The sequence below is a fragment of the Nannospalax galili genome, unplaced genomic scaffold, assembly GCF_000622305.1.
Source record: "Nannospalax galili isolate Female #2095 unplaced genomic scaffold, S.galili_v1.0 scaffold891, whole genome shotgun sequence".
NCBI classification, from domain to species: Eukaryota; Metazoa; Chordata; class Mammalia; order Rodentia; family Spalacidae; genus Nannospalax; species Nannospalax galili.
Genome location: NW_008330576.1, coordinates 357,979 through 374,641, shown reverse-complemented (window position 1 = coordinate 374,641; position 16,663 = coordinate 357,979). Strand labels below are relative to the sequence as shown.

Sequence of the window (16,663 nt, the reverse complement as noted above, 5' to 3'; positions counted from 1 at the left end):
CACTGTCTCACATTCATCTCTCTTATCTATTAACTAACTTATTAAATTCCAATATGAAAAAGCAGTTACCGGGACCTTTCCCGGTCCAAACACCTTATAGAATTCTTGTAATGCATCTCCCACTCTTCTCCATCTTTTTACATCTATAACCCCCTCTTGGGGAAACCATGGGCAGATGTCTTTCACAAAATCAAAGAAATGAAATAAATCCTCAGTTGTAACCTTTACTCCTCTTGCCTGTAAAGCTTCTCTTAACTGTATCACATATTTCTGATGCTGACTCAATGTTGGTCCCATAATTTAAATTGCACGACCAACTTACCTGTCGGCTCAGTCACAGCAGGCTACCGCGACGTCTCCAAACTATTGTTTGATCAGGTGCACACCCCTTCTTCTTCTTGTCGTCGGACCCTCACGTTGTCCCCCAGTATAAATGTGCCTCAGTTCTGACCCACAGAGCTGCCACGAAGTACCTGGATTGTGGGGTGGGGATGTGGATGAGGCAAGGGGCAAGAGAAATGGAGACAAGACAGTGCTCTGATCAAGTCTCTTTTATTGAAGCACAAGCATACAGTTAAATAAGGAATAAGAACAAGGAAGTACAGACTGGACTGAATCATACCAGCCAGACAGCAAAGACCCAGGTGCACTCCAAGGGGGGGATCCACTGAGAGCAAGGCAGTTACTGGAAAAGAAAACAAGACCGCAGGCGAAGGCCGCGAGTTCCATCCCGTGCCTGCGAGAGTCTACTGATCAACAGAAAACAGGGCTATTTACAATAACTAGAGCAAGGCCGTGGGCTACCAGCCCCGGCTATGAGCCAAGGTTGTGGGCTCTGCTTGCCTGCCAAAGTTTTCGGGCCAAGGCTGCGGGCAGAATGGAAAATAGCCGGCTGAGGCCTGTCAGCAGTTGTGAAGAAGTGGATAAGACTCAGTCTCCCAATATGCTGAGACGGCTCCCAACAAACACCCAGTGCTCTTAACTGCTGAGCCATCTCTCCAGCCCCAGACAAAGTTAAATTAAAAAATAGTAAGAGATCGACAACAAAATAAACAATTATAAGAATATATGAACAAAAGTTAATTATTTTCTCTTAGCTACCATGAGCCAGGAAGGAGGAGCATGAGAAATTTTTTTTGTGATGTAATTCATATCTTGTTTAATTTTCCTTTTGTAAATTTATACTTTACTAATTTGTAGTTTATATCATTACATAACTATCACCATAGGGACATTCTTTTTATTGTTTTGTTATTTTCTTTTTAAAGACAAAAGTTTTTGTTTTTGTTGTTTTGCGGTTCAGGAAACTAAACTCATGCTAGGCTGGTGTTCTACACACAGCCATTAAACATTCCACCCATTAGATGTTCATTTTTAAGACATTTTCAAAATTTACATTCAAATATTTTTCTTTTTTTTTTTTTTTTTTTTTTTGGTCTTTTTGAGACAGGGTCTCCCTGTAGCCCCAGCTGGCCTGGATTTATTATGGAGACCAGGCTGGCCTCGAACTCCCAGAGATCCGCCTGCCTCTGCCTCCCGAGTGCCAGGATTTTTCATTCCTACTTAGCTTTTACTATTCTCAACTTGATGACAACTTTCTCTTAGAATTTTTCATGTTCTATAACTATTGACTTTTTTTACATTTATGTGTGGATGTGAGTTGTGTAGAGATTAAAGGACAGGTTGCAGGAATCAGTTCTCTCCTACCATGAATTGAACTCAGGTCACAAGAGCTTTTACCCTCTGAGTCATCTCGCTGTTTTTTTTTTTTTCTGAATTCTGCATCACTTCTTGCAGTCCCCCCAAACAGACATCATATCAATGTAGTCTTTCACTCTAAGAAGTAGCAACTAGGCCTCTCTGTCCCTAAAACTCTTTGCCATGCTACTTAAAGTTCTTCACCAAACTGCCTAAAACTCTATTCTTACATACTTTTAGTAATCGAGTATGGATTATATAGTAGCTAGTAGTATTGTGTATTGTATAATTTTCTGAATTTGGTTATTTAGTACTGTGATTAGATAGGAAAAGTCCTGGTGTGGAGGCTTTTGTTATTTTGGGATTTGTTTTGTTTTGGTACTGAGGCTTAAACCCAGGGCCTCATATATGCTAGACAAGAACTCTACCACCAAGCTATATCTCCAGCCCTAAGTTTGAATTATTTTTAAAGCAAAAAGTTTTTTGTTTCTTTAATTCAGTGATTTTCTCTATATCAGAATCACCTGAGAGCTAAAATGACAACTGTCAGTTGGTGACATTTGGCAGGTGCAGGCAAGAGGATCAGGAATTCAAGGCTTTCTTCAGGTGCATTCAGGGTCAGCCTGGGCCAAGTGAAAGCCTGTCTCAACAAAATAAAACACAAAAGACGACAACAACAACAAAAAAAAACTAAGCCAGGTGTGGTGGTGCATACCTTTAATCTCAGCACTCAGGAAGCAGAGACAGGCAAATCTCTGTGAAATACAGCCAGCCCGGTCTACATAGCAAGTTCCAGGCCAGTTGAGGCCACAGGGATACCCTATCTCAACAACAAACAACAGGCCAAAGAGGTGGTTCAACAGTGAAGCGCACTGGCTGCTCTTACAGAGGACTTGGGTTCAGTTCCCAGCTCCCACATGGCAACTAACCATCTATAACTCCAGTTTCAGGGGATCTGATGCCCTCTTCTGTCCTCTACAGGCATGTGTGCACATGATGCACTTAAATACATGGAGGCAAAACACTCATATACATAAAATAAAAATAAAAATTTTTAATAAAAAAAGGCCTAGGGAGATTGCTCAGTGAATAAAGTACTTGCCACACAAGCATAAGGACTATAGTTCAAGTCCCCAGAACCCATGTAAAGCCAAGCATAGCTTGTACCTATCCTCCACTGTTTCTGCTACAAGATGGGAGGTGGGCACAGGAGAATCCCCTGAAGCTTGGAGGCCAGTGAACCTGGGGTGCACAGCATTGAACAACTGTCTCAAGTAAGGTAGAAGTTAAGGACCTGAGATTATCCTGTGACCCCCGCCCCAAGTGTGCATCACACGCTCGTACATAAAAGTTAAATCCCATATGGTAGAAGAAGAGAACTGATTGCTGTAAATTGTCCTCTGACCTCCACATGCATGCCATAACACACATGTACTCTCAATATATCAATAAATAAGTGAACCAAATATGGTAGCTCATGCCTATAATCCCAGCACTTGGAAGGCTGAGGCAGGAGAATGGAAGTTCTAGGCAAGCCAGAGCAGCATAGGAGACTCTGTCCCATTAAAAAAAATGATAGTATGTTTCAGCTATCATTTTTCATACTTAGAAGTGATTTTTAATTTATTATTGTTTATATTATGTATGTGTGTGGGTGCATGTGTGCCATGGTGTGCATATGGTCAGAGAATAACTTTCATGGAGTCAGTTCTCTCCTTCCTTCTACCTTTATGTGGGTTCTAGGGATCAAATTTGGGTCATCAGGTTTTCATAGCAAGCACCCTTACTTGCTGAGCCATTTCACCAGCTCAGAAGTGAATTTTCAGTCAAATTACCTTCCTTTATATTAGCATTAATCATGTCATGGCTGGTTACCTAAATCGGCAGTTATAAGTGTATGCAGGTTGTATAAGAAAGCAATTTAGATGGGAAATTTTAATTTAGACAGGAACTAGGAACATTTTATCAAGAGAATTGCTGATATCAGTGGTGCTAAGAACTTTAGACCTAGAAAGAGTGGACAAGCTAGAAAACAAGTATACTGAACAGAGTGGGATGAAAAATACTGCCAGTTAAAATATAGGCAGAATGAAGGGACGGTCAAAAGTAGTGGGAATATGGATGTTTTACTACAGAAGAAACAGATGGTCCTCATTAATAAAGCGGGGATAAAAGAACCGTGAAAGGAAGGAAAAGAACCAAAGATTTGCTGGACTAAGAAGTATATTAAATGACTTCAAGACAAGATTATAAAATAATTCAGACCATTTTCTACTTTAAGTCTCTAGCACAAAATTTTAAATTAACAGCAACACGTTTTGGAAACAAAATGAGGTAAATTTTTATATCAAAAGACAATTAAACCCCAGTACTGGAAAAAAAAAAAGAATAGGAAAAAGAGTACAGAAGTGAAAATTCATTGTGCTGGAAATCAATAATAGCAACCTCTGAGCATGTTTGAAAAGACTTCCAAAGCACCATAAAATCAAGTTGCAGTTTGCTGCAGAAACAAGAGCATGAGGACCACTTGTGAGCATGGCTCCCCCAGAGAAGCAGAATGCTATCTTGAAAGGCTCTGGAAGAATCCATTTAGGAGTTTGTGAATCCTACTTTCATTATTTCAGAATTCCCCATGAATTGGAAAGAGAATCCAGTAAAATTTGTAAACTATTTCAGTACTTTAATAGACTCTGAATTTATACAATAGTATGACAAAATTACTGTGGATGTATGATGTGCAATGGTTCTTTATTCTCTCCACCATCATTGAGGCAGGGACAGAAGTAGGGATAAAGTTTCTCCATGAAAATGCTATTGAAGGTGTAAAGATGGGCCATGGTTTGAGCATTGTAGAAGGATACCTGCCCTCCCTCATAATCCAGGTATATGCCCACCCTGTTGAGATCAACCAGTTTCACACAACAAGAAGGCAAATCTAGAGCCTTTAGATCAGTTTGGTTCCTTAGTCTTAAAAGCCAGAATCCTTGCTCAGGAGTCAGAGGGCAGCTCCCCTTCCGAATGATGGACTCTCTGACGACTCCAACTGTCCATTTTGTCTTCTTTGCTACTTCTACTTCCCAGTACCACTTTCCAGTTGTGAAGCCTTCTGAGCCCAGTACAGCCACACTTGAGTCAAACCTCTCTGGATCATCAGGCATTACCTGCTTAATATCACCATGACACACACTGGTCCAGTTTTTGGATAGCACCAGATTTGGATGAGCTGTTTTAGGATCCAGAGTTAATGGAGATAGGCCTAGTAAGAAAATAAGAGATAGCAGGGAGTGGGGAGGAGGGAAATAGATACCAGTGCTTTAATTCCCCATGTGAATAAATTCCTAATCAGGTGATTTGCTATTTCTAGACATTTTATTTAGAATAAAATTGGACTTTGCATTGAAATAATTTATGTTATTACTGAAGGAAACAATACAAATAATGTAAATATGTATTAATATTTAAAAATACAAATACCAGGACTGGAGAGATGACTCAGAGATTAAGAACATTAACTGCTCTTACAGAGGACCTGCGTTCGATTCCCAGCACCCACATGGTGGCTAACAACCATCTGTAACTCCAGTTCCAGAGGATACAATGCCTTCTTCTGATCTCCACAAGCATTGCATGACACAGGTGCACTTACACGCAGGCAATACACTCATACACATAAAATAAAAATAATAAAATATTTTTTAAATGCAAATACCGCCAGGCATGGTGGCACATGCCTATAGTCCCAGCATTCAGGAGATAGAGGCAGGTAGATCTCTGTGTGTTCAAGGCCAGCCTGGTCTACATAGTGAGTTCCAGGACAGGTGGGACTACAGGGAAACTCTGTTTCAAAAAGACCAAAAAATTTTTTTACAAATACCAAAAGGGTAAAATTAGATAAGGTAATGTTTCTAAGGAGATTATCTCAGTTAGGATACAATATATATGAGGTATAAGCTTTGGGAAAAAAGAGCGGGGAGGCAGTAGATTAAATAGTCAATTGCTTTTGTAGAAGAGACTATAAGAGTTTATCTGCTAGAGCCAGCTAAGATAGAGCTACTTGGTAGAGTTTAGAGATCAGTAATGAGAACTTTATATTTGGTTTAACATACAGAGAGACATTAGAGCTCTAGGGTACTTATTGCCACTGCCTTTCAGAAGGTAGTCCATAAACTCTGCAGTCACCAGTCTGGGACAAGATAATACAGAAACTGAGAGCAAGCTTTTAGAAACTTTCATGGCAATCCAGCAAAGTAATTTTATGTCAGTTGAATCTGATAATTATGAAATTGGGCTTGGACTTTGTAAGCAACTTTTAATTTCTTAAGTAATTATATTGCATTCCACAATAATAGAATTCCATGACATATTAAGGCTTTAAAAATATGTGAAAGCTAAAAAAGTTTATCTCATAGAGATAGAATAGGGGTCACTAGATACTAAGAAGAGTAGGGATAAGCTAGGCATGGTGGCACAAGCCTTTAATCCCTGCACCCGGGAGGCAGAGGCAGGTGGATCTCTGTGAGTTCGAGGCCACCCTATATAGTGATTTCCAGGCCAACTGGGGCTACAAGGAGACCATGTCTCAAAAACAAAACAAAAAGCAGAAGAGAAGGAATGGGCGGGTTCGAATATATAGGTTTCTTTTCTTTTTTGGCAGTTCTGGAGATTGGACTCAGGGCCTTACACATGCTAAGCCAGCACTCTTATCACTAAGCTATATCTCCAACCTCTGTTATTTATTTTTAAATAAATAAAAGAGTTCAAAGGTTCTCAACACATAGAAATACTAATTTCCATTATTTGATTACATCTTATACATGTATTAGATTATTATACTGTGTCCTATAAATATGTACAAATACCATGTGTCAATTAAAAATCAGCAAGAGCAGTAACCCACACCTATAATTCTGGCATTCAAGAGGTTGAGGCAGGAGGGTCATAAGTTCAAGGCGACCTGAGCAATGTAATGAGATCCTTTTTCAAAATAAAGATCTTTGGGGGTTGGGGGGAGCTAGAAAGATGGCTCAGTGATTAAGAGCACTGACTGCTCTTGCAGAGGACCTGGGTTCGATTCCCAGCACCCACATGGTGTCTAACAATCTTTTTTTAATCTTTGGTATTTTTAAAGTCAAGAATGATGGTGCATGCCTGAAATGCCAACATTTGGGAGTAGAGACAGGAAGATTAGAAGCTCAAGGTCCTCCTTGGCCACATAAAACTCTAGGCCTGCTTGAGGTATATGAGACCTTGTTTCAAAAAACTAAAAAAGAAAAAAGAACCATTAAAAAACCGATTTGTGCCTGGAGCGATGGCTCAGTGGTTGAGAGAGCATACTACTCTTATAGTGGACCCAAGTTCATTTCCAGCACCACATGTCAGGTGGCTGACCTATAACTCCAGCTCCAGGGAATCCAACACCTCTGGCCTCTGAGGGCACCTGCACTCATGTGCACGCATACACACACAGTTAAAAATAATTTTAAAAAATATTTTTCAAAAGGGGGTGGGTGGAGAGATGGCTCAGCAGTTTTAAGAGCACATACTGCTCATGCACAAGCCCACACATGGACACATGTATGTATACACATAATATATATAAATATTTTTAAAAGTACCTAATAAAGGATTCATCCTCTTTACAGTTTAATATTAAGTCAAACAAATAAAAGAATGGACAAAAAATTGATTACACTTAACCATAAAGACATAGGAATAGCAAAGAAGCACATGAAGAGATGGTCAACAGGATTGGACATTAGAGATACATAAATTAAAACCACAGGCGTGTTGGTGTACGCCTGTAGTCCCAGCACTTGGGAGGCAGAGGCAGGCATGAGTTCAAGGCCAGCCTGGTCTACATAGTGAGTTCCAGGATAGCTGGGGCTACAGGGAGACCCTGCTTCAAAAGACCAAAAAAAAAAAAACATGGTGAAATGTTGCTATACTTCAAATTAAATAGTTACAATTTAAAAGATTGACAATATCAAGTCAAGGATGTAGAGAAAGTGGGATTGTCATCCATTGCTGGGGGAAATGTAAAATGGTACCTCCACTGTGGGGGACAAAATGTTGATAGTTTCTCTCTCTTTTTTTTTTCATCTTTTTGAGACAGGGTCTCCCTGTAGCCCCAGCTGGCCTGGAACTCACTATGTAGACCAGGCTGGCCTTGAACTAACAGAGATCTGCCTGCCTCTGCCTCCCAGGTGCTGGGATTAAAGGCGTGTGCCACCACACCCGGCTAGGTTGATAGTTTCTTATAAAATTAAACATACATCCTCAATACCACCATTGCACATTTGCTTCAAAGAAATTAAAATACAAAGATTTGCAAACAGATTTACAGAACTTTATTCATAATAGCCCCAAAGTATAAACTTTTCAAAAGTCCATCAGTTGGAAGATAAGCACATTTCAATGTATCCATAAAACAAAATTATTCACACATGCAATTACATAGGTGAATCAAAAGAAGTATTATGCTAAGCACAAAAGTCTAGACATATAAGACTATCATGTGATTTATATTAAATCAAAATTTCGAAAAGACTAAAACTAAAATAAAGACAAGTGTTAGAGGCTGCAGATATACAGAAAAACTTATTGCTTTCATTTGTTTGTTTGTTTGTTTGTTTGTTTGTTTGTAATAGGGTCTCTGTAGCCCCAGCTGTCCTGGAGTTTGCTCTGTAGACCAGGCTGGCCTCAATCTCACAGAGATCTACCTGCCTCTGCCTCCCGAGTGCTGGGATTAAAGGTGTATGCCACCATACCTGACAGAAAGACTTCATTGCAATGGGGCATGTAGAAACTTTGGAGCGTGAGAGAAATGATCTGCCTCTTCGTGTGAGTGTGTGTGTGTGTGTGTGTGTGTGTGTGTGTGTGTGTGTGTGTACATGCAGGTGGGGGGCATACTTGCTTATGCATGGGCATGTGGAGATCAGAGGTCAACTTTGGGTGTCTTCCTCAGTTGCTCCCCACCTTAGTTTTTGAGACAAGGTTTCTCTTTGAACCTAGAGCTCACTGTTTCAGCTAGGCTGACTGGCCAGCCAGCCTCCTATGATTCCTCTTTCTCCCAAGCCCCATCCCCAGTGCTGGGGTAACAGGTGTGTGACACCATCCCTTGCTTTTGTAGGTGCTGGAGATCCAGACTCAGGTTCTAATGAGTAGCAAGTGCTTTACCCACAAAACCATCTTCCCAGCCCCCCTCTATTTATACTTTGATCACAGAAATTTACATAGTTGTCAAATCTCATGAATTTGTACACTGGGTACATTACAAGTAAAGTTGATGGATTCTACCCTAGGGTCACTTCAGCAAAGTAGTTTTTCAATATCAGCCACCTGGAAAATTTGTTAACAAGGATATATTTGTGATTTTGAGGAAATCAATAACAATATCTAACCTATATGAATTCTATTGGAACTATCTAAATTTTTATCTTTATAAACATTTTAATTTAGAATATTATTTATTTTTCTTGAAATACCACTTGTGTTCTTCTGTTCTGTTCAGTCCTTTGATATCCTCAGATCACAAAAACTTAGTGTGTTTATTAGATACATTCATTGAAACTACTGGTTATCTTCTGAGGCACTAATGAGCTCTAACAATCTCTTGCAATGTTGTTCTCTATGATATGAATTTCAAGCACAAGAAAACCTATAAAGACCCTATGTACATACAAAGAGTATGTATAGAAAACTCCTTCAGAGCAGAGGCATTCCAGGGATTTATATAGCTGATTTAGCAAATGGGACAAAATATGGCTGTTTCCACATTTGACAGATTAAAATCATAGGCTGAGGAATAATTCTAACATTGCATTTTTGTGTAATACTAGTTCAAAGACATGCATTTCTAGGTCCTAGCAAAAGAAGAAATTCAGCCATACTAACTAGTATCTTTTTTGACTAAACTCGACCCCACTCCACTCCACAGTCTCAGACTAAAGAACTAACTAGGGCCATAGAAGAGGCCCTACGGGTGAAATATAGATCAGGAGCCTTGGAAATCAGAGGTTTCTCCCCACTATACCTGGATTGAGAGTGGACTGCATTTCCCTCCACATCATGTACTGGATGGGACCTTTGAAGTGGCCTGGGTTCAGCTTTCTGGAGACAAGCTTTCTGGGTCCGAGCACCCTCATTCCTTGCTCCATGCTGTAAGGGGACATAAATAATTTCTTTGTAGACATCCTCCAGGGACTGAAGGAAGGGGATAAAGAGTGGCATGGGACAGCACTTACCTGTCTATGAGCTTCCTGATGTCCTAAAAGAGAAAAGGAGGAATATAGAAGTCAGATGCCCATTCACCATCTTAGAAATTTCTTCAGTGGTTCTGATCACCATCCAAATTTGATCCTCATTACTGGCTTCCTGGGCAGATGGTCCTTAGCCCATCTCTAGCAACAGTTTTCATCCTCCACAGGCCTTTTCTGATTTGCACCCCCAGTCTAACCCACAATAAACTGACCTGCTCTCATTGCTGGCCTGCCAATTTTTCTGAAATTCCAACTCTTTTTTAAATTAAAAAAATTTTATGTGTATGCATACATTGCCTGCATGTAGGTAAGTGCACCTGTGTCGTGCAATGCCCACAGAGGTCAGAAGAGGCAGTTGGATCCCCTGGGACTGGAGTTATTGTTAGCTGCCATGTGGGTGCTGGGATTTGAACCCGGGTCTTCTGCAAGAACAACCAGTGTTCTTAACCACTTAGCCATCTCTCCAGCACCTAAAATTCCAACCCTTACAGGGAATAAGAGAGTAACCAATAAGACCATAGTTAAGGGTTAGCTTTTATTAAACCCATGCTTCCAGATAGTTCCAGAAGAAGAATTCAGAAGACATTCTGGGGACAATATTTCACTACTCTGGATAGTTAAACTTTTGAGCACAGAAGAGATAACCAGTGTTACTTCAGAGGAAAATCTTCGGGCAGCAGTTTGGTTAAAAGCTTTTGCAGATAGATCAATTTATTATTTCTGCAAGCTCCAAATTCAGTATATGCTCCAAAAAACACAGTTCTGAGAAATAACACTTCAGAGTTCTTTATGGAAAATATGAAAGTATCAGTATATAATGTTACTAATGAAATTTTATTATCATGTTTCATAGGGAGATTAAAATAAAGCTTTCTGCTGAACATAAAGCAAAAGTAGCATCCTAACTTTTCTCCCAAGGACCTTAAAAATACTACAATGGTCTGGTTTGGTTTGGTTTTGCTTTAATCTTCCCCTAACCCCCAAACATACATTACAGTTCCCTCCCCCTTCTCAGTATACCCATTGTATATTGGTATGGAGTCTCACTTTGAGGAAGTCAAAGGAGTCCTGCTGTTCCATCCGTGTCTGAATGTTCACCAGCATGTCTTTGGCAAGAAGACACTGCTCCTGAAGCTGGTTCATATTCAGCTCCATCTCCTCATGCAAGAGTTTCCCCTCTTCCTGGAGGTCATTTAGAATGTCCTTTTCTTTGTTGTGCAGGAACTGGTGCAGCTTTAGAAACTCCAAGGAAAGGTGTTGTTGCAGTTGTAGCTTGTTTTCCTAGAAACCTCCATGATCATCACCATGATTATTACTGAGACTAGCACTTGGGGATGGGGGCCCACACCACACCCCAACACACCTTGGGAAATACCATACAAAGGGCTGTTTAGTATCAGCATTCAGCCCTACCAAAAGGAGCCCTTTAGGAGACTTGCCCCTTCTTTCCCAGCTACTTTAATAGTTTAGGATGAAAGTCAAAAGTAGTCTTTATGTTTCTATTGCATTACCGGGATGGTAACCAGTGCTCTATTAAATAACATTGTGGAGTCAACCAAACATTCTAAAATGAATAATAATATCTTCCTAGATTAGCAAGTCAGTATTTACCAAATGATGCTGTTAGACTAGAGACATATGCAACCTGGGAAAATGGTCCTTATCTAACCAGACCTTGCCGGGGGTTGGGAGGTGCAGTGGGATGCTACTCCTGCTGCCAGGACAACAGGATATGAGGGATTTGAGAAATGTCTAAAGCCCTGACATTGATAATTGTTATACTTCTCTCTCGCTCTCACTCTCTCCGCACGTGTGTGCGCGTGTGCGTGCGTGTGTGTGTGTGTCTGTGTGTGTGTGTGTGTCTATCCACAACTTCTTCACAGGTGAACCATCTGATATCCTGGCTTCTCAGTTCATTTTCTTTTCTAATGAGTTACATCTTTCTCCACCCATTCCCAGTCACACATAGAATCTTATTATTCCTAGTAAATGTACTATCTCCAAAATAACTTTATATTCCAAGCTTACTTGCTCCCTATAACAACACTACTGGACCTCATTGAAAGTTTGTGTCCATTGACCCCATCTGTTTCTGTTCATAAACTGCTAGCTTTATGGGCCCCCTTACCTAGCTTAGATTCCATAGGCCATCCTTATTTCACTCTTAAATTATTCTTAACTCCATGTCTCTTCTAGCTCACATTTTCCAGTTTCCCTTTTACCTTTCTGATGATTTCTCAGCCTTATAACAAAACTTTAAATATTAGAATTATTTGGTATTCTGTTTTAAGCTCCTCCTGCACTTTCTTTTTAGGTAATATCTTTTTCCTCCCACATCTTTAAATACCATCTAATGCTGACAACTTATCTCCAGCTTTTGAGGTCGAGATTCCTAAATCCACCTGCCAATTTGATATCACCACTGACTCCTATCTATTCAATCACCACCGCTAGATAATTGTTCTCTCTAAACCATATGACCCTGTTTATCTCTCTGTATGTCCACTGCCTCTTTAGTCCAAGTAAGTGTCATTATTTCTGGGACAACTGCAGTAGTCTTCTAACCACTGTTTTATCATTGTCTTTCTGATCCATCTTCCCCACAGCCACCAGACATTTTCAAAATGAAATTAAACTATATCCTGCTTAAAATCCTTTATCTCTCATGTCACAGAATGGAATTCAAAGTGCTTAATATTGTCCACACAAGGACCCACACAATTGGGCCATGTCTGCCTCTTCATTAGTATCTTGTTTAGCATGCTTTATTGGACTTCTTTTCTGTTTAACTTCCTTCTTTGAACTCTTCTATGTGTTCTTTTCTCTTCCTATACAACACTCTTCTCCAGGCCTTTTGTTTCATATTCCCTTCACCCACTTCATTTAAGTTATTCATCCTTCAATTCTCTATTTTTTTTTTTTTGAGATAGAGCTTCATGTATCCCAGGCTGGCCTAGAAGCCACTATGTAGCCAAAGATGACCTTGAACTTCTGATCCTCCTTCCTCCCTCTCCTAAGTACTGTGTATGCCACCATGCCCAGTTTATGTAATACTGGTGATCAAACCCAGGGCCTTATGCATGTGAGACAAGCACTCTACCAACTGAATTACATCTTTAGTCTCAATTTTTTTAATTATTTTTATTTTATGTGTATGTGCATTGCCTGCATGTATGGAAGTGCACTTGTGTTGTGCAATGCCCACAGAGGTCAGAATAGGGCGTCAGATCCCCCTGGAACTGGAGTTATGGACAGTTATTAGCTGCCATGTGGGTGCTGGGATTCAAACCTGGGTCTTCCGCAAGAACATTCAGTGTTAACCACTGAGCAATCTCTCCAGCCCCTTCAGTCCCAATTCTTAATTTTCCAAGTTAGCTCCCAACTTAGAGACTGATTTGTCAAATCTCTATTATTAATACTGTTCTAGAGTTCCTGTGAAGCTCAAAGTCTATAGGCATGTTTATTTAGTTTGGGGAAATTAAGAAAGATCAAATCAGATGAGAAAGAATGAAATCTGAGAGACTGTGGGTCAGAGGTGTCTGGTTATAAACCCAAGGAAATAAAAGTATTTCTTTGGACATAGCAATCTTTCATGGGTTTTGCTGCTAAATTCTTTGTTTTGCCATACATGAAGGGACAGACCAGACAGATCTCAGTCCCAGAATACTCACCTAGTTGCTGAACCATCAGAAAGCTCAGCATATTATAGCAAAAGCTAGTCTGTTCAATTATCAGCTATTGGGAACATATTCTGTCATGTATTTCTTCCCACCCTACAATGAAATAGGATGAATTCTATAACCTAGGTGCCATTTAGTCTGTCAGTATAGGTAGAGTCACCTTTGCACCCATCTAGCTGAAGTTGCAAGGAGAGCATATTCCAGTTTTATTTCATAAGCCCTTTACTCTGCTCCTCACCTTGTAAGCAGCAATAGCATCTTTTTGCATATTTCTCAGAGACTGCAGTTCCTTCAGGGTTGTCTGAAGTTGGCTCTGATAGATGGCAAGCTCCTCCTAGAAACACCAAATAGAATTAACCCATACCAATTTGGGAGATTAAAAAATCAGAAGGAACAGCTCCTCAGAGGCTGGGCAGAGAGCTCAGTCAGTAAAGTGCTTGCCACATAAGCATGGAGCTGAGTTTGATCCCTTGAACCTATGTAAAAATTCAGACATGGGGTGCACACTTAATTCCAGCACAGAGGAGATGTAGATAGGGAGATTCCTGGGACTTGCTGTCCAGCTGGCCTAGCCTAATATGCAAACCCTAAGTCTTAGGGAGAGACTCTGTCTCAAGAAGCATGGTGGGCAATGCCTAAGGAACATCTGGCCTCCACATTCATGCACATACATGTGCACACAACACACGCATATATGTGCATGCATATACACACGCACCCGCCCACACACACACACACACACACACACACACACACACACACACTAACATCCCCAAAGACCTATTGTGTCAGAAAAAAGTGAGCTCTGGGGTATTTCTTCTTTAGAGAGATTCTCTCTCAGTTTTCTCATCTATATTCATTCTGCTTTGGGAAAGAAGTGAGCTCTTGCTGAAAACACATCTTTCCCTCCTGCTGTGTTCCTTCTCCTTTGAGAATCCTGAATAGGCTGAGGCTGTAACTCACTGGTACAACACTTGTTTTGCCAACACTATACCCTGGTTTCAATCCCCAGTACTACAAAAAAAAATTTATGAATAAAATAAGAAGAGAAAATATTTAGTATGATGTCTTATTAGCTAACTACAGGGCTGCTGCTAGAACTCTATGTTTTTCACTGTAGCTGCAGTGCTCACCATGTGTGTTTTTACATATGCTGTAGCTACTGGAATGTTTGTTTCTTCCTTCTGCCCATCCAAATCCAAATAATTTCCAGTTCTAGTCTTATCTTTACTGTATCCTCTCAAAAATCCTAAGTACACTGGTATAGTGGCACACGTCTTTAATCCCAGCACTTGGGAGACAAAGGTAGGTGAATCTGTGCGTTCCAGGCCAGCCTGGTCTACATAGTGAGTTCCAGGCCAGCTGGGCTACAGGGAGACCCTGTCTCAAAAGGAAAATGAACAAAAAATAAATAAATCCTAAATACAACTGTGATAAAATTTAATTTGGAAATAATAGATTATCTTATATTGTTTCTCTTGTTATGCTCATTTTAAACTTCATCAGATTTTGAAACTTTTATAGCAAGAGTACTATGCTGTTTATTTTTACTTAGTGTCTGATTGGAGAAGTCAGCCACAGCCCCTCCACTCTCTCCTTTCCTGTAAACAGCATCTATAAAGAAAGAACTTTGCAAAATACCTTGTATTTCTAAGCACTCTGAACTTTCTTGTTATTTGAAGAAAGGGATGAAGTAAAAAAAGAGAAGTCCTATAGAAAAAGAGTTTTCCTAAGGGATTCTCAAGGCCCAGGGCTCACACACCGTAAAGAAATGGACAGCATCAGCAATTTGCAGGAACTCTTCAGACTGCCCCATAGACAACCGTGCATCTTTGCATTGAAAGCAGATCAATTTCCCATCTGGCTTACTGAACAGTTTCAGGTTGTCGCCATGCTCTGGGCACTGTGGATGGCCCTTGAGCAGAGGTAACTTCTTAATCTTCTCTACCATCTTCTCCAGCACAAGGTTGAATGTACAGTTGCTATATTGGCATAGCATCTTACACTCAGGACAGAACGTTTCCTTTGTGTGCAACTTCCAGTAGTTTTGGATACAGACTTGGCAGAAGTTGTGGCCACAGCTCAGCATCAGCGGATCATGGAACCAGTCATTACACAGCGGGCAGTGTAGTTCTGTAGTAATATCTTGTATCACCACTTCTGAGGGTATGTAGATGGTTGAATCACTGACTTCAACATAGTTGCCTGGATCGAAGTTGGAGGAGGGCCTGGAAGATACCTTTAGAAAAGAATATCTTAGTTGAATTTCTCTTTTTTTTCTTTTTCTTTTTCTTTTTTTTCTTTGTGTGTGTGTGTGTGTGTGTGTGTGTGTGTGTGTTTCATTCAGAACATCCCAGACAATCTTATTCATCTTTATACCTGCATCCCAAATAGCACCCTCCCATGGCCTCCCCCTCACCCCCACTGGAGCCCATATACTCTGTCACCCCTGTTACTGTCCACTGTGTTGTCAGTGCCCCCAGCCATTCCCTAGTTGAATTTCTCTTATTGCCCATTTCAGTATACAAGGATGGTGAACTCCATTCCTAAAGGAGCTGAGAATTGGTGCAGCTGAAGTACCATAATCTCTCCTTTGAAAATATGCAATGGGGGCTGAAGAAATAGATCAGCAGCTAAGAGTGCGTACTGTTCTTACAGAGGACCAAGTTCAGTTCCCAGCATCCATACCAGGTGGCTTGAAATGGCCTGTAACTCCAGCTTCTGGGAATCTATCACCGTCTTCTGGCCTCCATGGAAACTGCGCTCATGCACAAACTCACAGACTCAAACATATGCAGAATTTTTTTTTAACTTAAAAAAATAGCAATCTAGGGAAGTGGGAATAGGAAATAGGAAGGAGAGATGGCTCAGCAGTTAAGAGAACTGGCTGCTTTTGCAGAAGACCCAAGTTCAATTACTAGCACCCACATGTGGGTGACAACAACCATCCATAACTCCAGTTCCAAGGGGTCTGATGCCCTCTTCTCACCTCAATGGGCATTGCAGGACATGGGTGCACTTACACAT

The 16,663-nt window shown here is 40.5% G+C and overlaps 1 protein-coding gene across 1 annotated transcript in view; it reads right to left on the bottom strand.

Moving 5' to 3' along the window:
• Positions 1–4,354: 4,354 nt before the first annotated feature.
• Positions 4,355–16,663, bottom strand: part of Trim69 (tripartite motif containing 69) — a 28,680-nt gene continuing 16,371 nt past the window's right edge. The window contains exons 2-7 of the mRNA XM_008849159.1: positions 15,399–15,875; positions 13,875–13,970; positions 11,004–11,237; positions 9,942–9,964; positions 9,731–9,855; positions 4,355–4,954 (exon numbers count right to left, since the gene is read on the bottom strand). Of these exons, the coding sequence (XP_008847381.1) occupies positions 4,416–4,954; positions 9,731–9,855; positions 9,942–9,964; positions 11,004–11,237; positions 13,875–13,970; positions 15,399–15,875 (1,494 nt within the window). The 3' untranslated portion in view covers positions 4,355–4,415. The remainder of the gene's footprint in view (positions 4,955–9,730; positions 9,856–9,941; positions 9,965–11,003; positions 11,238–13,874; positions 13,971–15,398; positions 15,876–16,663) is intronic.